The sequence below is a fragment of the Micropterus salmoides genome, unplaced genomic scaffold (assembly GCF_014851395.1).
Source record: "Micropterus salmoides isolate LMB-PRFRI ecotype aquatic unplaced genomic scaffold, ASM1485139v1 Ms_hic_scaffold_12, whole genome shotgun sequence".
In the NCBI taxonomy this organism is placed as follows: Eukaryota; Metazoa; Chordata; class Actinopteri; order Centrarchiformes; family Centrarchidae; genus Micropterus; species Micropterus salmoides.
This window is the reverse complement of record NW_024040263.1, coordinates 11,071,901-11,096,822: the sequence shown is the minus strand read 5'-3', so window position 1 is coordinate 11,096,822 and position 24,922 is coordinate 11,071,901. Positions and strand designations below refer to the sequence as shown.

The 24,922-nt window shown below is 38.7% G+C and overlaps 1 protein-coding gene across 1 annotated transcript in view; it reads right to left on the bottom strand.

The window, feature by feature from the left end:
- Nucleotides 1-24,922, bottom strand: part of tacr3a (tachykinin receptor 3a) — a 42,039-nt gene that overhangs the window by 742 nt on the left and 16,375 nt on the right. Inside the window, exon 4 of the mRNA XM_038713361.1 lies at nucleotides 841-1,037. Coding sequence (XP_038569289.1) covers nucleotides 841-1,037 — 197 coding nt within the window. The remainder of the gene's footprint in view (nucleotides 1-840; nucleotides 1,038-24,922) is intronic.

Genomic DNA, 24,922 nt, shown 5'->3' with positions numbered 1-24,922 from the left:
GGCAGTCCTTTAATAACTTTTTGATAAACAATGCATGTTTTCTTTTCCAAGATGCAGCATACACCATATACAGTGCTGTACCAAAGATTGATTCTTCACCTGAGAAGAGATTGTATCCAGGTGTCCCTGAAGCATTTAAATATTCAGTTAGTGATTCATGTCTAAATGTTTGTGCAGTGACGAAAAAGGGGTCAACTGGGATGAAAGTGCAGTATTTAGCATACACAACAGTAAACCGACAGTACGTGGATCCTTTTCTGAATGCACTGACACTGTATTCATTGATACACCAAACAGTTTTAGACGCCTGGGAGAAGTAATTTCTTTTGAAAGAATTAAATCCATTTTCCATGAGAGGTTGACTATTCATTTTAAAAGACCAATTTTCTACAAATTAAATTCATAAAAACATCATATCTACAAATAATTTCATGTCCTTTGAAGACCATGGACCACACAGTACTGAATAAAACTCAGAAACAAAACATGAAACATCTTCATTAACTGATTCATTTTCCTTTGCTATGTCATAAAATTGGATTTTTAATTTTTTATCTTTGCTAATACATCCCAAATGTTTTCACCAGATATAATAAGCTCATTTCTTTTTCTTTCTCTCATCAGTAGGAGATAACAATAAAAGCTCCAAGCTCCATAATTAATAAAACCATGCCTCACTTTTATTATGTAGTAACACATAATGGAACTTAATTACACTCAACAATGTGACATAATAATGAAATAATTTCACTTTTGTTGTGTCATTTGGTAGCAGTCTCAAAGTGGTGACGTTTAGTGGTAACATTTTGTTGTGCAAAGCTATACTCTGTTGTTACCCACCTGCTGTTGAGGCAGCAGTAGATGATGGGGTTGTACATGGTGGAGCTCATTGCCAGCCACAGCACTGACAGGTAAACCTGCTGGATGTACTTCCACTTGATCAGACGCTTGTTGAGACCTGTCACAATGAAGTAGACATGATAAGGCAGCCAACAGAGGGCAAAGGTCACCACTACGATGATCATCATCTTCACCACCTGCGAGAGAGGGAGAGAGAGAGAAAGACAGTGAACAATGAAACATTAACAAGCTGTCACTGTGATCTGTATTTAGAATTTCTGGAAGCATTGGTTCAGATACAGACAATTTTATTGATCTGAAGAGGGCCAATTCATTTGCACCTTACCCAGTCCATACACATGACTCAAAAACTCACAGCAAGGTACTTATATGCCACAGACAACATACACAAGTCAATACACAGAAACAATGAGCAGCAGTAATTAAATATAACATTTTGTTATTGTTCATATAAATAACACTGGCCTGAGGGCATTACAGTGAATTCACTGGACAACACATGGTCAGATTGACTGATAATTATTTTTGCTTCCTGGACCACCTGTTTCTTCCAGAGGGAGCACAAGTCTCTTTGCTGGGCTCCAATGATCTTAGAACAGACTTTCACAATACTATTTAGGCTATTCTTGTCCTTAACAGACAAACCATTAAACCAGCAAATAAATGAGAAAGTTAGAAGACTTTCAATGAATGATTGATAAATATAACATAAAAAAATAGAATCACAGACAAAAAAAGATTTTCATTTTGCACTGTTAAGCGCTGGCAGCAGTAGACCAGCAACTCTGTTCTGCAAAGTAAAATGAAAAGGTAAAATTTTTAATCAATGGAGTCTGTTGGCTTCTGTTTCTGATGGGGAAAAAAAAGATCTTACTATTTAAAAAAAGGTCGGTCTCTATAAGGATCCTTTCCACAATGTTGTCACTTGTAATAACAATCTGAGCCTGTCAGTGGCAAAAACACTTTAGTGGACGTACTTTGAGGGGGTGAAATTGCCTGCAAGGATTACATTGCAGCCCTGTTTTGCTGCTTCCAACTGCAGAGTGCGCGCTCAATACTGGACCAATTTCTAAAAATGTCATCCCAATTAAACATGTTGAAAAAGAAACATGGGGAAATAAGGTCCAGTTTGAAAAATACTTAGGTTAAACCACAAGTGTTAAATTCCCTACCCTGTATACAAACCAACGGCCTTCAATTGTCCTGGCACTGCAGGAAACAGATGATGGATAGCAGGAACCCAGAGGAAAAATCTTTTGCTCAGAATATTCTTTTCTTTAACTCTTGAGAAAACACTAAGATCTCAATAGTATATCTTTGAGATCACTCCAATCTGAATTGTTGCTCCTAAAACCCCTTAGGAGAAAAGGATGAGATGAAGTGAGATCAGTTCTTGCGTGCATTCGGTCATTAATGAATTAACGTTAATCTCTAAACGTCATGTCAAAGTATTGGTGTTCCAGTTATGCTGGCTGTCACTACCTTAACTAATTGGAAAGCATGACATTTGAAAGTGCATTATTTTCAATGTCAAAATTTAGTTTTCTTCCTCAGTAACAGATAATTAACAATAAATACATTAAGGATTTGAAATTAAGGGGAGTAAAAGTACAAACCCCCATAAAAAAAAAAAAACTCAACCTCAACATTTGACGTAAGTAAAGTACTTGAGTAAAATAACCCTTAAGTGGGGTCACTAAGACAAAACTGAGAAATATCTTGGAGCTTTTTTTCTAATCCACATTCTGGACTGAAATTACACTTATTTAAGATACTGTAGAGATCACATCCTTTGATTAGAGTAAGACAGAGATGAATTATTTGCTCCTGAGGCCAATATGAGAAAACTGAGACATATTTGAGAAGAATCATGAGATCCCAGGAGTCATAGCTGAGTTTTCTTTGAGCTCTTTCTCTGATCTCATGGTCCAATTTTCAGGAGAGTTAAATTAGACTTATTTAAGATCAGTTAGAGATCTCTTGTTTTGATCAGAGTCAGACATAAATGAGATTTTATATTGTTGTTTCTCCTGAGATGAATTTGAGAAGTGGTAGAAAAGGCCTTTAAAAGCAGATAATTTGTGTCTAGGAGAAAAGAAGGAAACAACTATGAGATCTCATCTTGGATTTTGCTTTCCTATGGGAATGTATGTTCTAAAACACATGCAATTTGTTTAAACAGAATCTAACATTTTTAAATAAGCCCAGTGAAGACAATGAAAATATACAGGTAAATCATTACAATCAGTAAGCGCTATAATCATAAAAGCTTTTTTTAACTACCAATTTCCTTAGAAACAAAGGGGGCCATAAAGCGGACCTGATCATCAGAGCATCTTGTGAGGGAGAGATGTGAAGTATGACGGACAAAGAATTGGTTTATGGATAGTTAAAATTAATGCATTAAGTTGGATCCCTCTCTTCAGCCACACACTCTTAACACCAGCTCCCTGCATTACTTTTGCTCGGTCTACACACACCAACAGTTGCTTTTGGATTTTTGCATTTCCATTACCTAGACTTATATCGGCCTGCCTGTTAGGCCGCATTGTACCACATAGTATTAAAATAGAGACAAAAAAACTGCAGTTGAAAATCTATTGTTATCTGCCTTGAATCAACTGGCCCTGATGTTGGGTGGGGTTTTAATATGATTGGCTGTGTCAATCAATCACACACTCAACACTCAGTGCCGCAAAATTAAACACCTAGTACTAACACCAACATGGGTGAACATGAAATAGACAGCAGAAATGAGGCCCCAGAGCCCAGGCAAATTACTCTGTTACTACAACAACTGCTGCCTACCTTGCCTAATGGAAAAGTCTTCCCCTGACTAGTCCTACTAGGACTCGTATACTAATAAAGGTATATTAACAACCATTATGTACTGATATTAATTAAAATTAATAATGTATGTTTTTTAGTAATGTTTTTTTGGTATTCAACATAATATATTTTTTTGGTATTCAACATAATATCCCAATTCTAATACTAATCCTAATAATTCATCTAGGCTGAGGATAATCTGTTGACAGAGATAGCCAGGGCCAGGAAGTCGGTGCCCCTTCAAATGTAAATTTTTTTCACAAGACCAAAAGCACTGCGTGATTGTTTATATCTTTTCAAATACATTTTTTTTTATTGAAATGGCCTGTTGTGGTTTTTATTGTTGTTGCCCTCAAGTGGTTTATTGTACTCAAAAGGCACATATGAGGTGATTACTTGAGGAGAGCTATATAAGTGTTTCTAGTTTAGAAAATGTATTTTAATGTACTGTACGCACAAAATTCCCCCGGCAAAGGCTTTGTCCAGAGAGTGGGCTGACCAGAAATTCCCGGGCAGTTTTTTTGGTAAATTCTTTTTTTTTTTTTTTTTTTTAAACCAACCCTATCGTCAGACAACAATGTCAATATAGAAATCCTCACCTTCTGCATTATTTTGCATGGCAACGATGCTAAGGTTAAGGTAGGGAAAGAAAGTTAATAAGAATTAGACGTATCCTTCAATCATGTTATGAGTGTTGTCGTTGCATAGTTAGTCCACCAGAGGACACTCTGCAAGTCCCCTGTTTGGAACTACAAATCCACCACAAAACAATCAGTTGACATAATTAGCTGCACTTTCACAGTACTATTTATAACCGAGGTCACTAATAGGTGGACCACAGTCCGGGTCAAGACCCAGCCTACCTATAACAGATAATTAATTAATTAATTAATTAATTATTAACTTTTGGAGCATTAGCACTGGCTTAACGGCCCAGGAAACTCAGACCAATTGCATGCGTTGTCAATCATCTCATCATGTGATGCTACTCAGCCAATGAAATCTGTGCATCTTATCTTCCGATAAACATTGCGACTCAAGACAGGGAGTGAGATAAACACAGGCAGAGAGGAAACAAAAGAGAAAAGAAATTTCATATGGCTTTTAATGAAGAATCCACAGATGCTGCTTGTTCATGCTTCCCATGGGCAGTTTAAAACCAGTATGTCTCATATGGTCCGAGACTGTCGCGATTGTTAGCAATGTGAAGCGCCACCATGAGTCAAAGCACAAATCTTTTGAGCAAACATACCCACTCAAATGCAAATTGAGGGCACAGAAAAATACAAGCTTAACTGGCAGGAGAAGCTAGAGCTCACTTTTCTCACTGAACAAGAGAAAGTAAGAATTAAAGAGAGAAGGAGGTGTTAAAGCTGTTCAATTGTTAAGATGTGTTGACATTGTTTATAATAAAATTGGTTGAGACTTAAGATGTAAAATGGAGTTAACAAAAAAGGGGAACTACAAACTAGTTCAAACTACACTTTTTAATTTTTCTAAAGTCAAGCACTTTATTTTGAGATACACATTTTTTAAAAGCTCTGTTATATATATTTTTTTAAGCCTTTCTTTTACTTAAAGAGAATTCATATTATAATAGCATACTTATTTTTAATCTCACGTTTAATGTGAAAAAAATGAAAAAATAAAATTTATATTTGAATTGTCTTTTATCTGATTTGACAGTCCATTGTTGACAACATACTACATATAACGTAAGTTAGTCATTAAGATGTTCCAAACCTTTGCTTGACCTCTTTGAATTTTAATTAATACCCCTGATTTATAACAATATATAACTGCATTATGTCATGTTATCTTGGTGAGGACTCATAACTGGACATAACATATGTTAGCGATAATCTTTGTTTATGTTTAGTGTTTCTGAAAAGAAAAAAACACAACAATAATATCAGCCAATATATCAGAATATCAGATTTCAAAATCCTCATATCAAAATTGGTCTAGGTCTTAAAAATACTATATTGGTAGGGCTCTCATAAAAATGCAAACATTAATTGCAAAGTTTATATCAAGATTTGAACCCTGGTGTCCATCTGGACGCCAACTGACCAAACCAAACTCCACATCGTATCTTTTCACCTTGCAGCATATAGGGCACACTACAACCTGTGTTGTCATTGGACATATATAGTGAGGTGCAGACTCCAATAGATATGGATATATGGATGTAATAATTCCTACAATGAAAGGGAGAAAGGACAACAGTCTAAATGGTAATAAACGGTGTTTCCATCATTGTCATATAATGACATTTGATCATCTACCTGTAAGCCAATTTTTATTATTTTTAAATGTCTTCAATCTGTCTTTCTATTTGGAAGTGAACAGCTGTGGATTATCTCTGGGTGGTAACTAGGGATACAATCCATAATACTGTGTGACCGCTCAGAGGCAGGCTGGAGAGGCATGCTACTAGAGGCAAAACAGACATCGAGTCCCTCCTGAAATCCAAACAGAAGTCCTGGCTTCCTATGTTAAGAGTGCATGTTTCAAAGACGTTTACTGCGTAACACAAGCCATGCTGTAAACTGTGCTAGGTGGCTGATAAACTGAAGTGAAGTAGACAGTATTTTCCTTTGATGATAGTGACTGTGGACATTGACTGAAGGCTCTGATTCTCTCAAGAAGACACAGGTGTTGGAAGACTGAAATAAAGTAGTTTTTATATGGGTGTAGTCTAAATGTTTCCATTGTATGTGACACGCTCTGCTGCCTCTTCCAACAAGTACGACACTGAGGGGGAAGAATGCTTCAAGGGGAAGGTGAAGAGTCCAGTGTTTATTCTAAAGGATATGCACTGTATCACTCAAATATGTCTACAGTTCTATAATAGTAAAACTGAATTTCAGCTTGTTAATGAAGTTTATCTCACAGCATAACTAACAGCTGAGAATGACTGTGAATCTTATGTCAGCATGTTCTTTAAAGAGCCCATTTATTCCAGTTGGTAACTCTTGTAGTTCCAGCAAGTATTTATGGTAGCACGACAGTATATGTGGGATTGACTCAAAATAAACTTCAGTGCCATGTTCATAATAACGAAAACACAATGTACCCATTGCAACAGCGTGGCCATATACAGTGTTTTTTTGGACAACAATGGCACAGAGGAATAAGCTATATACAGTTTATGTTAGTAGGATTACTTATGTGACAGACAGAAACAAGAGTTGTAAATCTTGTTGTACACTGCTCTTGGGTCTTGTTTAAAACACAATCCATGTAACTTATAAGGATACACATAGGGTATTTTATGAGGCTGGCTTCTTAAACATTTTAAGTTTGTCCTTTACCACAGTCTCTCCTAGAGACTTATTGTTCTGGCATTTACTGTAAGAACTATACATACTATAATATAATAATGAAGTGCCTTCTGATTGTGAACATGTGTCATCCCTCAGATGAGAGATTTAGCAAATGCCAGAGCAGAAATAGAAAACACATCATTCCCCAAGTTCTATACAGTACAATCCAGTCCATGGGGGGCAAGATTTCCTGTATGATAGAAAGACAGAATTCATACCCTCCTCCTCACACAGCTACATAAACAATAGTGAAAGTATATCCTTTGAAGCACAGGAGGTTTAGGTGAGCCCATGCTGTAGTTTATATAAACATTAATGGACTGTCTTTAGGGCTATGAGCACATCCAAAAACAAAATACATTGAGATGTAGAAGAGTTCTACCCCCTCAGATTTTCATCATGGGGGATAGTGACAATATCAGAGGACATATTTTAAGCAGTGCTTTGTGCCTTCTGTCAACTGGAAAAACACAAGCAATCATTTCTTTTATATGTCAGTTTTTCTGTGACAGACTTCTACTGTTTGCGCACACAGAGTTTAAAAATTCAGTTTGACTGTCAATTCAGACTCTTGCAGAATGAGAGCAGAATAAAGCTGCACAAATACAGCCGAACAACAAAGACATAATGGCTACATGAAGTGTAAATGGTCTGTTTTTATTAACTTGTGTATGTGTTATACAGTTAAAGTGTTTTATAATAAAACACACAGATGTACAAAACACACAGCAGAGTTAAAATTAGATTATATAACAGAGTTGCAAAATGGAGTTTGTCATGCTTGGTAATCTCTGGCTGCACTGTGGCTCAAAGTGGCTTACATATCTAAAATATGCCTATAATGCTTTCCAATGTATCAGAAAAATACATCTTTAAAATATACAGGTGCATCTCAGAAAATCTGATCGTGGAAATAAAAATTCCCCCCCATAATTTAAGTCAAAAAGTGCAACATTTATATTCTAGATTCATCAAACATAAAGTGAAATATTCCTTTTTTTATTTTAATCTTGATGATGTTTACAGCTTACAGCTCATGAAAATCAAAAAACCACATCTCAAAATATTAAAATGAATAAAACAAATACAGAAATGTATATAATACGACCGTCTGAAAAGTTCTGAAAAATGGTTAAACCATGCACTTAATACTTGGTTGGGCTCCTTTTGCACAAATTACTGCATCAATGCGGTGTGGCAAGGAGGCATTCAGTCTGTGGCACTGCTGAGGCGTTATGGAGGCCTTTGACTTAAATTACGTAAAAAAATTAAACTTCCACGAATTTTCTGAGATGCACCTGTATTCAAAATCTCATCGAGCCAGTGAAATTAGGCAAAAACGGAAGTAATGTGTGTGTTCTTTTTCCAGGTTTCATTGTTTGAAGCCCAGTGGCAATAGTCTGAGTAATCCAGAGGCAGGCAACCAACTTTACCGTAACAAGAACAACTGCAGTTGTCCAAACAAGTAATAAAAGTAATCCTCCTAGTAGTAGTAATACGTAACTCCTGTTTTTTTAAATTGCATCTATAGTTTCCAGTGAAATTTATAATTTAATGTAAACTCCTTCTCATAAACAAAGCTCTTAATATTATGGGTCAATTCATTGTATTTCTGAAATAGTCGTGACTTTTCCAGAGCACTCAGGTCATCTGGTGCTGACCTTTCAAAAACATCAGCTCCAAAACAGGAGTAGCAGCTTTTTGTTTTTACGCTCCAATTAACTTCCAGCTAGAGGATCTGAAATGTGCTCCTTATATTTAAAAACAAAAAAACAAAACATTAAACCTTTTTATTGTGTATGGCATATGCCTGTTGACCAGAATTAACCAACACAATTGGTTATTTCTTCTCAGTTGTGTCTGCAGTAGTATAATGGTGTATTTTTGGCATTGTTGCAAACATTTTTATAACTTTTTATATTTTACGGTATGTCCTATACAAATTAAATTTCCAATGACGTTAAGGTTAGAATGACTTAAGATTACACCAACAATGCATGCATGCTTCATATTGTTAGTTCAACATGTTCTAATACCTATAACAACGGAATAGGTTGCTTGCCAATGACTACCAAAAGACATATATGACCGTTGGAGAATACCAGCAGCACGTGGTTAATGTTGTGCGATGGTTGCAGTTTTGTTAGATTCAGGAAAAAAAATCATGGTGTGGGTTAAATAAGTATTCATGTTGACTTTTGGTTTGGACTTGTCACTCTTTATATTGCTTCGCCTGACTTCCGACCTCCTTTGCTCACGTCATAATTACTAAGGCCACTACAAGTTGCCGCCTAACAATAACCTTAAATATCAGTCATAATAATCTGCTTTCAGTCCTACTACAGCCATATTGTTGGGGAGTTAAGTGTTAGTTTGATTGAATTTATTGAAATGAATGGAAGCAAATTTGAGTTGAGATCACAAACAACCTGCTTACTTACTGCTTGTCTCAGAAAAATGGCTACCTTGAGAAATAACTCACCTCACCAGGAAAATTACATAAATAATAAAAAGCTTATGCAGGATAGCAACAGAAGGGAAAGAAATCTTGTAAGCAGGACTTTGCGACACTGCAAACCAAGAAAAAGTATAGGCACATTATTGAACTTCAAATTTGTATATGTAAAGAAATATAAAAGGCATTTCAGGTCACCAGTAAGTAATAAGAATCACTTTAACATGCAACAACACCTGCACTACTGAGAGTCAAATGAAATGAAAATAAATGACCTTTAATATTTCGCCCTAACTATTATTTTTACCTTCCTCCTGGTTTATTTTGTGCTGTGATCAAATTGAGAGACCAGAGAAGTAATTCTCTCTGTGTTTGAAACTTTTATCTACATTCCTAATGCAGAGGTTGTTTGCCAGAAGGCAAGGAAGAGGAGTAAGTTCTAACTACTGAGGGAACTGCACGATTGCACATCACATACATCTCCGACAGGATTTTCATGCCTACATATGAATGGGGATGCAAGTAGGGGGACTGGAATAGCAACTAAAAGAGAGCTATTTGTAAAATGACTTGGCTGTTTATGTGATGCTTATTAGCCTATTTAGTGAGATGTGCATCCATAATGCCCAGTCTGCATATTAATAGTCAATGTGAATCCACTGCTTCCCATCTACAAGAATAGTCTGTCTTCATCCTCTCATCAAAATTGTAGCCTAAACATTCACGTTCACCTTTGAAGGGAAAATGAGGCGGGGCCATCCAGCTCTGGACTATCGCTGCGTATACCGGTGTTGCATCAGTAGGTCGAAGTTGATTTGCGCCGAAACGGCTTTACAATTGCTTTCAGTGCTGCTCCATTCAGGTGCGCTGCATGCTACTAATAACTATGTAAAGAGGTCTCGTGCAGAATATAACGGAGTAAAAAGTCGATATTTGGCTTTGAATTGTAGCGAAGAGGAAGTACAAGTTGCATCAGCTGAAATACTCGAGTACAGAAACCGAAAAAAAAAAAAACCTACTTAAGTACAGTAACGTATTTGTAACGTAAGTATTTGTACTTTGTTACTTTCCACCACTGGTTAAGTTACAAAAACATTTTTGCTGTACAAATTGATTTGATGTTCATGGCGTCATGATTCTTGTGTCTGAAAAACTACAGACATGTCTCTCACATGTGTCAGTGCTTTAAGAAGTAACAATATGAAGCAATACTGTTAGCCGGATGTTAGCGCTAAACTGCTGAGACACAAGTTTGTTAAAATGGCAGGGATGGAGTCATTTGAGCCAAAAGACCTGGGGGAAGCCAGCTAATTTTGTGTAATTCTACATTTGATTCTTACATTTTATCACCAAAATTATGTGATATTATGAATTTTAGACCGGAAACCATGATTTGGACAGAGCAGTGTGAGGGGTGTAGAATGGGAAGTCCATATGTCAGGTGGCAAGGGACACGAAGATCCACACGTTAACTTTAAAAGAAATACATTTATATGAAACAACTGGAAACATAAAAAGGATCAACTTATAACAGAACAGGCCAATCAAGTCTTCAACATGGAAATTAAGACAAGGCTTGACCCCATGTAGCTAGGCTTTTTTTCAAAAGTCATATTTTGAAAACTGTTTATTCTAGATCCAGAGTGATTTTCCCCAGGGATGTACCACATCCTGAAACATTACGGTCATGTCCTCAAGTAAAAACTGGCTCAACTCAACACTCAACACTATGTAGTGTTAACTGATAGAATATAAACTTTTGCCAATTAATGGCAAAGCAAACTTCATTTATAAACCACATTACATTTCCTTTTATACATAGGGGAAAACAAAATGAGCTTTACATAAATTAAAAATAAAAAAATAAAAAAAATACCAAGTACCACCATGTAAAAATAAAAAGGACCTCAGCCATAATTTTGACCAAACACTGCAGTCAGTTAAAGCAAGCAAAGGTATGCAACTGTATCCTTAAAATAACAGCTTCAAAATCATTTTGATGGTACACTGACTTGTAATAGGGTGAATGGCGTCTCTGTCATTACCACTCCGGGCTGGCAATGCCAGCTACTGCGCTATGTAACCTTGGAATCTCGAGTGGGACATTTATCACGACAACAATGTAATGCTTTACGGCACCAACACAATTCAGCAAGCAAGCTATAAGAAACATGAAAAAAAAAATATATACAATGTAAGTTTTTTGGAAAAAGCTAAGCTTAGTATTCTCAGCATGGAATTTCATTGGACAACAGTAAATAACAGGCTTTCCCTCATTGGTGCGAGCTCGCCTACAACATAACCATCAGCCGTTTTTAATAGTACAAAGGTTACATTTAAAAATAAATAAATACATTTTACCTTTATTTAACCAGAAAGAAAACTCATTGAGATTAAAAACCTTTTTTTCAAGAGCCTCCTGGCCAAGACAGGCAGCAGCACAATTTACAAGGTTGCATATATTAAAACATTGTCATAGGTTTGTGTGGTGAGCAGGTTGGTGGACCAAAATGCAAGACACACAGGCAGACTAGTACAGTTCAGTGATTATTTAATGCAACTAAAGGCGAGCACACTTACAATATAGTGGCTGAGTCCAGGGAATCCAAAATCCAAACAAACAAGGTAATCCAACAGAAAAGTCCAGAAACAGGTGTACAATCCAAACAACTGATGAGGAACAAGCAAGACGAGACTGAGCAGACAACACTACAACACACTGTAATGACCCAACAAAGACTAAACAGAAACACCAGGTACTAACGAGCAGGGTGGAAGCAACAGGGATCGAGATTAACGAGGCACAGGCAGGCAGAGAGAGAGCCGGGGAAAACAGAGAGAACACTTGACAGGCAGACATGGTGCAAAATGAATAACCAACACATACAGAAACTCATGTTACAAAGTACCAGAACCTAAACAAGAACACAGAACTAGAACACAGAGTGTTCTAGCAGACTAGCAGACTAAACCAAAATAATGTAAACAAGAACTGGTAGCGAATATTAAAACATGAACTAAGGACCAGGACTAAGAACAAAGACAGAACTAAAACCCAGACTCCCCAACAAGACACACAGACAGGATCATGACAAACATATAACATATAACATAAACATAAAACATATAACAATTTATGATGGAAATAAATAGTGAGTTACAAGGTCATAAAATATCAAAATTTCATATATATTTACCACAAGTGATAAACAACAAGGATCGTCCGAGTTATCATTCATAACATCTACAGCCAGTGTGTACAACCTTCATGTTGCTCGGTCAGTCGCTGCTAGCTATACAGCTAGAGTTAATGATAGCAAATTTACTAGATACACGGACATTGGTAACGTAACTATGAGTGGTCTTGCATTGGTTGCTTTCTAGCATGGGTTGATAACAGTTTCATGCAACATTTGGCTGCTGCTGGTGAAACAGCCTCTCCATTATCCATTGTGGACATAACGTAAACTAATGACAGAGGCGAAGAGACTGAAGAGGACGCTGATGGAGGAAGCTAAGAAGACAAATGTTGGAAAGAGCTTCGTGAAATAAAAGGCTCCAAGACAGACGCCGAGCTGGCATTATTTCTGTATACACAGTTGGCCTACTAAGTAATATTGCTATGTCTGTGTAGTTGCACTTGCTTGATGTTTAGATATGTTAGCAAGACTTGCTAGTTTTTGACCATGTGTAATGTAATCATAACAAATGCACATGTACAACTTTCTTTTTTACGACAGTAGCAAATTACACTCTGAAACATAGGGGCACCAAATCGCATAACTCTGAGATTAGATGTTTGATGATAATTTTTCGGGGTAGTTACCAAATGGTAATGTATGGTAATTATGGATAAAAGAAAGTGGCTTAATGTTAAAGAAAATTAAACCAATAAAAGATGTCCAGCTTGGAATCGTAAGGAAAAAGGGGTTGCAGGAGGAGGAATGGAAGAAATCAAACCCTGCAGCTGGAGACCCGTGTTTTGTCATCGGTTTGTAAGGGTGTCGGGTGTGACTGTCAGCTGAGCACAACTACAGGCTCCAGTTGATCTTGGAAGTGAGGGACCTAATCAAGTAGTTGTACAGCAATAACAGTCATCTGTTTGTTTCGCTCTTTTGTGTCCTCTTGGTAACCTATTTGTGAATGGTTGGAATACAGTGTGAAGGCAGATTTAGTATTCTGTTATCCCTGTAGGATGTGTGACAGTGGCATGTGCCCATGGACTCAACTTTTGACAGTGAGAAGCTACCAGGATTGGTAATGTGAAAGACGGGGTTTCACAAACACTCATCTTCAAAGGAATACAGGGAGCTTTGCCAATTTTGAAGCTATGGCAGAATGGTATGGCAGGTATCTTCTCTTACTTTCAAAGTACCGACATGAGAGTGGTATCAATCTCCTCATTTAACTTTCAGCAATAGAAAGAATAACATCCATCCATCCATCGTCAACCACTTATCCTGCGTACAGGGTCGCGGGGGGCTGGAGCCAATCCCAGCTTACATTGGGCGAAAGGTGGGGTACACCCTGGACTAGTTGCCAATCCATCGCAGGGCAGAAAGAATAACAGTATTTCCAAACAATTTGAAATTATTAATTTAAACCAGCAGTACATTAAGTGCATTATTTTGCTAATAATCAAGCAGTAGTGCATCTTTGAGGATTGAGGTGAGGCAAATGTCAGTAAGTTAGGCTCATTGTGATTCAAGCTAATATTCTTTTTAGCCAAAATACTACAGAATAATTTAAACATATTTTAACAAAGATGTGTGAGTAACAAGTCACCAATCTAACTCATTTCACCACCACAGCAGTTGAGGTTGCTGGGCAGCTTCAGCTCTAGCGCAGTCTGTCTCTGTATTAAGGCTGACACTTTTTTTTTCAAGGTTATGCCTTTATGTTACAGACAGCAAACATCTGCATTCATGCTAGTGGTTCACAGCAAAATCCTTGCTAATGATGAATGGAAAAAAAGACAACAGCTGCTCCTTGCTTTGAATCTGGAGCCTGTCCTTCTATTAGTGAATGTTTTAAGTTTGTGAGAGAGTGAGCGAATTACTAGCTAGTTCCATCCTTTCTCAAAAACGTAACATCAGGGCAGCAGGGCAAGCAGATGAGATAAAATATTAGGTAAACTATCTCATGGCACAGGTGTTTTTTTCTTTTCAGTTACTATGGTGTGAGACCTTCCATCAGGTTTTAAAGTAGAATCTCAAGTGTTTGTATTCACTTCCACTCCTAAAATACACAGGGTCAATCTACACCAAACTGGCCCATAGCAGCATGTCTGTGTAATCTAAAGGCTATTTCATATAAATTGAACATGGAATACATGAAAATGAAAAAGTGTATGTGTGTGTGTGTGTGTGTGTGCGTGTGTATTTTCTCACTAAATATGAAGGTGAAAACTGTATTGCAGGGACTTGTTCTTTTGTTGGTAGGAAGCCTGTGGAAGGAGAATGTGCAATAGGCAGAAAATGCTTCACTGACATGTGGAGGCCTGCAAGCATCACACCTAAACAGCATGTCATCATTTTCACCTGTTGTTACAACCCTGTCTCCACATATTTGTTGTTGTTTCGAGGGAAACGTTAATTGCTGCCTTGATTATATTCAGTCATGCTTTTTTTTATTCAAGTGTTTTTTTCATGTTTTTATATTGCACACAAGTAGTAGGGTAATAGCTGGATTAGATGGTAGGTTGTACAAATGCAGGACTTTGTTACCAGAGATGGGAGGTTTGCATCCTGAGTGTGGTTACGTTTAGGCCACAAAATCATCTTGGTTAAGGTTAGAGAAAGAGTTAGGTTTTGGTTAACGCGTAAGGTCTAAATACACACACTTCTCTTTTAATCAATACAGCGATATGAGTATATCTGCCTCCTGAAGTATCTTTTCAACCTTCAAGATTTCTTTATTCCATTTTATACATATAATTACAGTGATTGTGTGCTGGGCTCTGAGTGCTGCTAAAAACACACATCCTGTCTTGTGCTTCAAGTTACTCTCTGTATTGAACCAAGACCACACACTTTTCCCAACCTTAACAAAGTGATGTCAGTGCCTAAACACAGCCATAAAAAACACAGAACTTTGTGCTTTAATTACTATAACTAAATATTGCTTTGCAAGAGCGAATATTGTAGGGTACAAATTAAAATATGTTAGGGTCACCTATTGTGAGGTCACCAGACTCTACTAATATTATGGTAAAGGTGTAATTTGTTCAAAACATTTGCCGGAAGTGTTGGGAAATGATGAAACAGGAGTTGAAAATGGATGCAGAGAAGAAACGAGTGTTTAGTAGTTCACACATAGCTATTGAGTGCCGATTGGCAAGCGTCGATTGCTTCCCCAAGCAAGGGTTTTTTCGGCGAGCTTGGCGACTTGCAATTCAGGCTAAATATCGTGTAGTGTAAACTAGACTCAACAGGTGTAACAAAACTAACAGTAGAGTGAGGAAGATGTCTGTACATGCCCACCCAGCCCTGAGAAAAGGATTAACCAACCAAAATAAGTGAAAATCTGGTGGCTTTACTGTTCATGTGAGAAAAAAAGAGAACAATTTAAAAGAAGCTGAAGTAAATACTTTTAAAAGTAAATACTATACCGACTCAATGCGCCTTTCCATGAAAATCCCCAATACCACAATATTTCACATATAAATTAAAATGAGCAGTATTAAAAAGAAATGGGAGCAGACAAGAAAAACACATTAGTTTGATGCTGATTTGCTTTTGGAAAAAAAGTAATGAAACTCACATGGTAATGAGCTTTTTAATGCCTACAATGGATATTGAGCTGTGGTGCAAATGACCAAAACAGTCTTGGGGCTTGCCCCAATACTAGATTTATGTTTCTTTATTAATCAGTGAATGAATATCATGATGAATTCTCATTAGTTACCAGAACAGAGCCTAACTGCCAGACAGAGGACGGTCGCCACTGGAGTGTTTTCTTCATTCAGCCACGGAGAATCCTGGGAAATTCCCTAGCAAAAGCCAGGAATCGGGCAGCTACCGTGGGGACCAGTGCAACCGGCGTAAGGCAGGCCAACGACACCAGTAAGGCAAAACCAAGGCATTTGTGGTTGAGTTGATGTCTAATAGTCTGTTAATCCATTAGCTTTAATCCTTCATCATTCCAGCCTAAACTCCTAGACTAATTTAACCGAGTTAGTATATGTATATATATAACCTGCGTTTATTCTCTTTCTCCCTATGAATCAAATTCTTCCCACAACAGAACAAATCAATTTACATTGAACTCATTACACTCATTGTTTGCCTCATGTTTGTTTAGCCATTGTTTATTCCTTTGATGTATATTTAACCACATTTATATCCACCTTTAGTTTCACCGCAATCACAGGAACTGAAGAACAGAGGTAACAGAGGACTTACTCCTTCGATATGAGATTGACTGATTGATTTAAGATAATTGAGCGATTATTAACTAACTGATCACTAGTGAATAATTGTGTAATTATTAAACTATAACATTACTCAGGGGTCCGGAGACCCTGGGTGAACTGAATCTCTGGTGGTGCCCTTTTCGAGGTATGAATTAATATTCCCTGAATATTAATAGTCATAATTTGTATTACAAAAGTAGGTATGCTACAGTATATAGACATTTAATATTTGCAACAGCAAATATACTTTATTTGTATATAGAAATTCTGTATATTAACTAATTGAAAAAGAAAATACATTAGACTTTTTAAAACCTTCCACATAGAATGCCATTTAATGCCTGTTTCACGGTCATGTAGGAAAGTTTAATGGAAAATCAGTTATATAATATGACCTAGAATTTCAGTACTTCCCAGCTGTATATAACAATAATTCCTAAAGATATAAATAATTAAATCAACATGAGGGACTTGGATAAGTTGCACAAAATGGTAGATGGATTAACCAAATGAAAATGATTAATTTATTTAAGTTCTTGCTAAAGTCAACATTTTCCCAATTTGAGATGAGCTAGCTTCTGTAGCTAGCAGCGGTGACAGTGTCTGATGGTGCTGATATAAACTCCACAAAAACAAATAAAGATTGAACAGCCTGCTGTGTGCATGATCCACCGAGGAAACAATCCCACTTTTAGTTTATAGGTGTGACGGCCCCTGAAAACCTGAAAACATTTCTGCCTACACCAGGCAAGAATATTTAAGCCCTTCATAAGTGACGTTTAATACTTTCTAATACTTTTTTTGAGGAAACTGAATACAAATGCTTTTTAAGAGGTTCCAAGACCTGTGAACAAAGACGCTCTTTGGAGTCAGTAGTTACAAGCCACTGCAAGAAACAATGGGAAGAAATGTACTCGGCGGTCTGAATAAAAGCATGACTTACACCTAATGTTCCTGCAGAACAGAAAGACAGAAATTATTTTTTGTCTCAGACACTCACTGGTGAGAAGAAAGAGCACAGGAGGTTGTGTGAAAGCACTCACTCTCAAAAGAAAGCAGCCAACTCCTACTGGTTTATAGTGTGGCTTGGTGAATGACCCTTAAAAATTGCTTCTATTGGGATTTTCATTATGGAACAAGCCTGGGCACTTGGCTATGCACTGCACACCTAAGCTTTTCTCTCTCAGGGCAGACAAATCTATTGACACCTGTTCAGTCAGTGGATTACAACAGCCATTATCACAGGTAGCACTGCAGTGGATACTACACCTGCCTTTGGTGTGAGAGACCCGGGTTCAATTCCCACTGTGACACATACACCAATGTGAGCAAGACATTTAACCCCTAGTTGCTCAAGAGGCCTACGAACTCTGACTATATAGCAATTGTAAGTAGCTTTGAATAAAAGCACCACCTAAATGAATAAATAATCAAAATGTTAATCTTTAGAGGTTAGCATGGCACTCACATATTCTGCATCTAAAGACTGTTGCATTTCATTTCTGTAAATAATGTAGAGGTAATCCATCCCAATCCTCCATCCACCCAAACACACACACACACAAACACAGACACAGTAGTGTTTATATCAAACATTTTATGACTACATTTGGGTTACATTATGAGTACCCCCCACACACACACACTAGAAAGGAAGATGGATGATCAGTGGTGCACAGGTCGAACAAAGATTGTCTTTAAGAGCTGTACGGCAGACTTAAGACAGGTCATTAGTGTTGCACTTCAGACTGACACTTCAAACACACAGTCCCACAGGCTTAGGCATAATACGGATCACCTGTGGTTTGGTGATTGAAGCAGAATGGATTTACTGAAACAATGGACTTTCTTTCAATAAAGATGATGAGACATCATAGAAAGATGGGGCTTTTTATTGCTTCCTGTCACGTCACAGACCTGTGATGGCCGCATAGGAAATTTTTCATTACAATGAAACATGAGAAAATAATTGAGAAAGATCTTAAGAAATAATAACACTCCTCAAAGGTTATGTTTGTACAAAATTGCCACTTTCTGCTTCTTACGTCCGTTCTTTCATCCATTTAATTAGAGGGAACATTGCTGCTATCATCATTATCATGAGCCATACTTGGTCAGTTAAGGGGAAGTCTGGCACAAGCAAGTTGCAACCTGCCAAGCAGCTGAGTGAAATGGGCTAAGACACTTGTAGAAGATAACACTTCTCTATAAGAATTAAAGTTCCTTCCTTCCTAAAGCAGACCTATTATGCTTTTCCATGTTTTATGACTCTACAATGTTACAATGTTGGATGTTCATGTTAAACATGGCCAAAGCTTCAAATAATGAGGTTAAAGTATTTGAAATAAATCCCTGTGAGCAATAAGCTCAGATTTCCTCATGTTCTGAACATTCTATTTTGAACTAATTTTTCTACCAACGACTCTGTTGTACACATACGGAGCCATTCCATATATGGTTATTTGCTCCCACAGCAGGTCTGTCTGTACTGCTCAGCGACAACAACAGCCTGGTAACATGCTTCAGGTCTTGGCCAATCAGAAGACAGTGGGCTTTGACAGAGGGGGCCTTAAAGAGACAGGAGCATCTACAGCTTGTTTGAGACAGAGGCTGAAATGAAGGCCTACATGAAGGGCCAGTATAAGATGGAAAATAATTTTTTTGATTCATGCAAAGCTGCCATACAGGAGTCACATACTATCTACAATATAGGACTGGAAAAGCAGTATAATAGGTCAGCTCACCTAAATAATCTACTACCAACCCAATACATTACAAATAAATAGATTTTATTTTGTTATGCTAGTGGCATGGTTCTGTCCACCATTTTGGTCCAGGCTAAAATATCTTAGAAAACCTTTGTTGGATTAAATGAGATTTGATAGACATTTATGGTCCCCAGAGACCGAATCCTTCTGACAATGGTTATCCCCTGCCCTGACGCGAGCTTTCACTTATGCTTTGAAATGTCTCTAGGTGTATTGCCAAAATGTTTCAATACTTTGGTGTAAGACCAAATACATGGAAAAATAATGACATTCCCATCAGCGTCATCTCTAATTCATCTTTAGTACTAATTAGCAAATGTTAGCATGTTTACATGCTAATCTAATGCCTGCTTATCATCAGCATTGTCATTGTGCACATGTTAGGCTTTTCGTTTTGTTAAAGCGTAAGTCATTTTTTGATTTATTATATCTTGAGTTCTAAAAACCTTGTGAGTGACTGTAGCTATTGGGATCCCAGATTTTTAAACGTACTAAATAAACTCCTAGAAGTTGGGGGGGCAGTTACTATTATTGAGTATAATTTATATTCATATTCAAAATGTTTATTTATTTATTTAGTATTTTCTATGGTCTGGAAAACAGTAAAAAGATTAGCTTTCAAGCTATTTTTGTGATGCTTGATAGTGTTGACCCGGGCTGTTCTGTCCTTTTTGTAACCTTTTTCTGACCAGAGCCTGCAAGTAGAGACCGGCGCGGGACTGTTTTCTTGATCCCACTCCCGCCCACTCCCGCTGATTTTGTGACCATTACCGCTCGCTCCCACAACATGTGTGTTACTCTACCGCCAGTTCCCGCAACTTGTGTATCCACTCCCGCCCGCACCCGCAAACATTGTGACATGCAAAGTAAAAAAGGACACAAATGTTTGGGCTATGCTAAACGCCCGTGTGATGCAAACCAGCGAGGCTGTGAAGTGAGTAAACCTCACTGACGTCAGCGTGTCCCGTTTCCGAGGTCGCCAGATCGAGACAGGCCTGTGAAGCACGTTTTCGTGAGCAGTCGCATGTGCTCTTTTTAATCTTCTTTTCAACTTCGTTTGTTGACTCCATCTTACCAGCACTACTGCGCGACCCGCCCACAGCACAGTTAAAACTGTCCGCTCCCGAGTGATTTGTGTTATGTCCCGCGGGATCCCAATACCAATGCAGCTCTACCTGCAAGCATAAAACTCTCAACCTGTATGACATTCATCCCCCCAAAAAAGACACTGTATCATGACAGCCGGTGATGAGGACAGTGTAGATAGATAAACATGTTTCATCTTCAAAATTATTCTAAAATATTATAATTCAGATTTTACACACACACACACACAATGCTAACCGCTTTTGAAATTGGCACTGAAATCAACAACAAAATGCAGGCTGTCTGAAATATCACAGTGAAACACTGTAGTGAAGCCAACACTGACCCTTTGGAAAAGGTGAAAGCATGTAAAGGCAAAGACAAATATTTGGACCTTGCATTCAAAAACAATATTGTGTTAGTGGTCAGGAGTTAAGCCACAGAAAAAATCATACTATAGAGTGACCAAATCAGAAGCATTGTAATGTATTCCAATGAAGATACAAAGCCAAATGGACATGATGTCAAAGCACAGTTTAAACATATATGGGTATATGCGTTTACTGCTTGCAGTGACCAGTCACCATGCACCAGTCAGTTGACAGCTGTGGTGAGTGAGAATATAAATAAATTTTAAATGCATTACTTTGTTGCAGGTTTAAGTTACAAGTTACAAGTTGTTGAAGGACTTGCATCAATCTACCAAAGTGAGGATAAACTCATAATGCATCAAGACAGTGTTGGTTTTCAGAGCTTGTGCCTGTCTGGATGCATGAACAAACATTTGATTGAGGATACCCACAAAGGTTGGGTTCTGCAATGGCAGCCTTAAGCATCTGGGGGCCCATTTGAAGAGCTAAGAGAGTAAGAAGCGTGCCAACAAACCCCACCCTTTTAACCATATTATTACTATATTATACTGTAAGAATTGTATAGTGTTCTATTGTTTTTCTGTAGTGTCGTTTTATTAGCTATAGTAGCCCAATACATTTCAATAGTAATACTATGTATCTAGATCAGGGGTTTCGTACTGTAACCCAGATTCTATGAGTATAGGCGCAGCCCTCTGAGGCTTTCGCTATTGGGTTTACCCCTTCCGCGCGCCTGCGCGGCACTGAGAATTTTAGTCTATGCCCACCCACAGCGTGGGCCTCTCCTACATCCGCACCATGTATATATACAACGGTGAGACCCAGCCTTCAGCTCCCAAATGGCTTTTCTTCAGCACTGAGAACCAAGGTCCAGTGAGGCCTTCAGACTTAGAGGGCTGCGCCTATACTCATAGAATCCGGGTAGGTTCGTATGGGTTTTGCCCTCTAAGGCTATCGCTATTGGGTTAGAGGCGAAGCAGGATGAGTCAACGCCTCACTGGCCCATACGGTACCACCAAGCACAACTCACCTGCCCAGAGCCATAATGAGCCACCCAGTTGCTCGCTGACCGCAGCATTGGTGTTGGCATGCGCGCGAGCACCGATGGCACGGCCATGCGTAAGTTGGGAAACTGGGTGGGAGGCCCGCAGCCACACCTGTGAGCCCGTAACCATGCTACTCCCCCAACGAGGGGGGGAGGGCAGGGACAGGCAACAGAGGAAATGGTCTGCCTGCAAGACCGGAGCCAGGCTGCATGAAGGCTGCACGGCCAGCTGCAGCCGGTCCACGCAGTTTGACGGCAGCCACTGACTTCGTAGCGACAGTGGCGAGCCGAGGAGGAAATATTCTGATTGTGGCAACGGAGCCAGACTGCATGAAAGCCGTCCGGCCAGCTGCAGCCTGTCCGCGTTATGCCACTGCCCTGGTGAGGGGAGGGAGGCAGGGGCTCATCGCCGCACCACTTGACCGGCAAGGGAAGAGAGCTGGGGAGGCCCGCCATGTTAGCCATTTGGCTAACAAGCAGCCTGTGTGGAGCGGCGATAGGATAACACTACACGCAGGGTAGTGTGTAGTGCTATCCTGTCTGCATGAAGCGTAATGACCGCTTCAAGGGCTCATTTGACACAGTCTGGCTTCTGTGAACCAAGGGGGAACCCCTGGACGCACAGAAGAGCCGTGCCATTGATGCCGTGATTATGCACGAGATTATGCACGAGCTCGCAGGCGGACACTGCCGGGGGAATGTGCATAACGTCAACAGCATCACACACACAGATTTCTTCGTCAGAAAAATATCTGTACTGGGTGTGTATATGTTCTGTCCACACGAAGTGAATGTCCGTTGTCGTGGCCTCATAAAGTTTCTGTGGGGACGGGTGTGTGAAGGGACCTCTGATCGTGTGTACTGCTTGTTGCTTTGAGCTTCAAGCTGCAGATTAGCCGGCACCTGTTGGTGAGCTGCGGGTGTGTTATGCTTTTGTCCTCTGTGTGAAGAGCTGGCACGCTGCGTGTCGTGTGGCTGTCCTGCCACGATTGCTTTATCCATCAAGAGAGCCTGGGGTCAGGGCCGTATCTGGCCGCAGCGTAGCAAGTGGTGACCACTGTTATGTTATTATCTTTTATACAAACATGTATAAAAAATAATATGAATGCAACAACTGTATAGAGTTGTATTGCGGTTTGGGTTGCAGGTAGTGAGTCACTGTCTTGGTGGTTTTCTTTCCCTTGTTTTGTTCTGTGGCCTGTACTACAAAGGGAGTTCAGTCTACTCAGAGTTAACTCGGGGTTATAAGGCAAACTCAGGGTTGACAAACTCTGACCGCCTACACTGGAGTTAAACGGATGTTGGTTGGTTGAGTCGGTGTTAACTTAAAGGTTCAGTGTGTAAGTTTTAGTGGCATCTAGTGGTAAGAGTTGCGAATTGCACCCCCCCTCCCCTATCCAAGTGAGTTGTATAGCTAGAAAAGGCTGATGGAAATGGCAAAATTCGAAAAAAAAAAATCCTTAATTTCTCAAAAATGTTTTTATGCTTGCTTTAGGTGGTTTTAGTCTTTGTCGAAAAAGAGTAAATGCGCTAAATGGGAGATGGAAACATTTTTTCCGAATAAGTTCTGACGTAGCAAACTTGTAACTCACGTTTGATCAGCTGTTTCTGCTGCGAGAATTTCATGCACCTTGTGGATGGTAACGCTAATTTGTGCTGAGAAAAGAGGTGGATGCAAATCTCGGCAGGTAGCCTTCATCATCTGTTCTGCCGAATTATGCATTCACCTCTTAAAGGTCCTTTTCAGACACTTTGCTCTGCACACTGATCAAACGGGGTTATCACCGCATATTTTTGCTGTATCTCAATGAATACTACTTCTACTGAGTGTAATAAAATATTAACAACTCTAAACGTTCATAGAATTGGCTATACACTTAGAATCATTTATTCCCACTGATGAACCCCACAAAGGACATTATAGCGTTTAAAAGCGTTATTTGGAGGTGCATGCAATTCTCTGCAGGCTTGCAAAACTCGCATAACACCGGTTATTCCCATAATGTGCGGAGACATGGCTGGTAGCAGTTTGCCCGCTTGAAACACATTTCTGAGGACCTCTCTCCATTTTTCTAAGATGACCTGCCATCAGGTTCAAGCAACTGGTTTTGTTTCTGGATTAGAACGCATACGTCTTGTTTATTACAGCCATGTGTAACGTCAACTACTGATGTAACGACGCTTGCCGTAGTCTTGTTTATTCTCTCCAAACCAGCTGATGGGAACATTTCAAAAGTACACTTAAAATTGTGAATGTTATATATTATTGTGAATATGGCTATTGTGAATATTATTGATACAACCACATCAAGAACTTAAGTGATGTCTCATACTACTTTAACACATTGTTTTATTGTACTGTGCTCATACTTTTTGTTACATCTTGGGAGGGTTGGCTCATGTGGACTACCATACCAAAGTAAATGAAGAACATCTCAAAAACTATCACATCTGGTGCATCAAGTATGACCACTGACAGATAACAGGAAAATGTAAGCCTCACTGTTTATCCACCACAGTCCATTATAAACCACATAATACATTAAGTTTACAAAGGCACTGTCAGGTGAGGATCAAGGCTCCTCTGGCTTTGCTTAATTAAATAGATAAGCAATCTGCAAATCTTACCAAAATGTCTTTTTAATTTTTTTTTTAAATACAACAGAAACACAAATTAGTATTGACAGCCATAATTTCAGCTTGGGGTAAAACGGTGCAATGTTTTTAATGGGCATTTAGCATGTGAAAGTACAAATTACACATT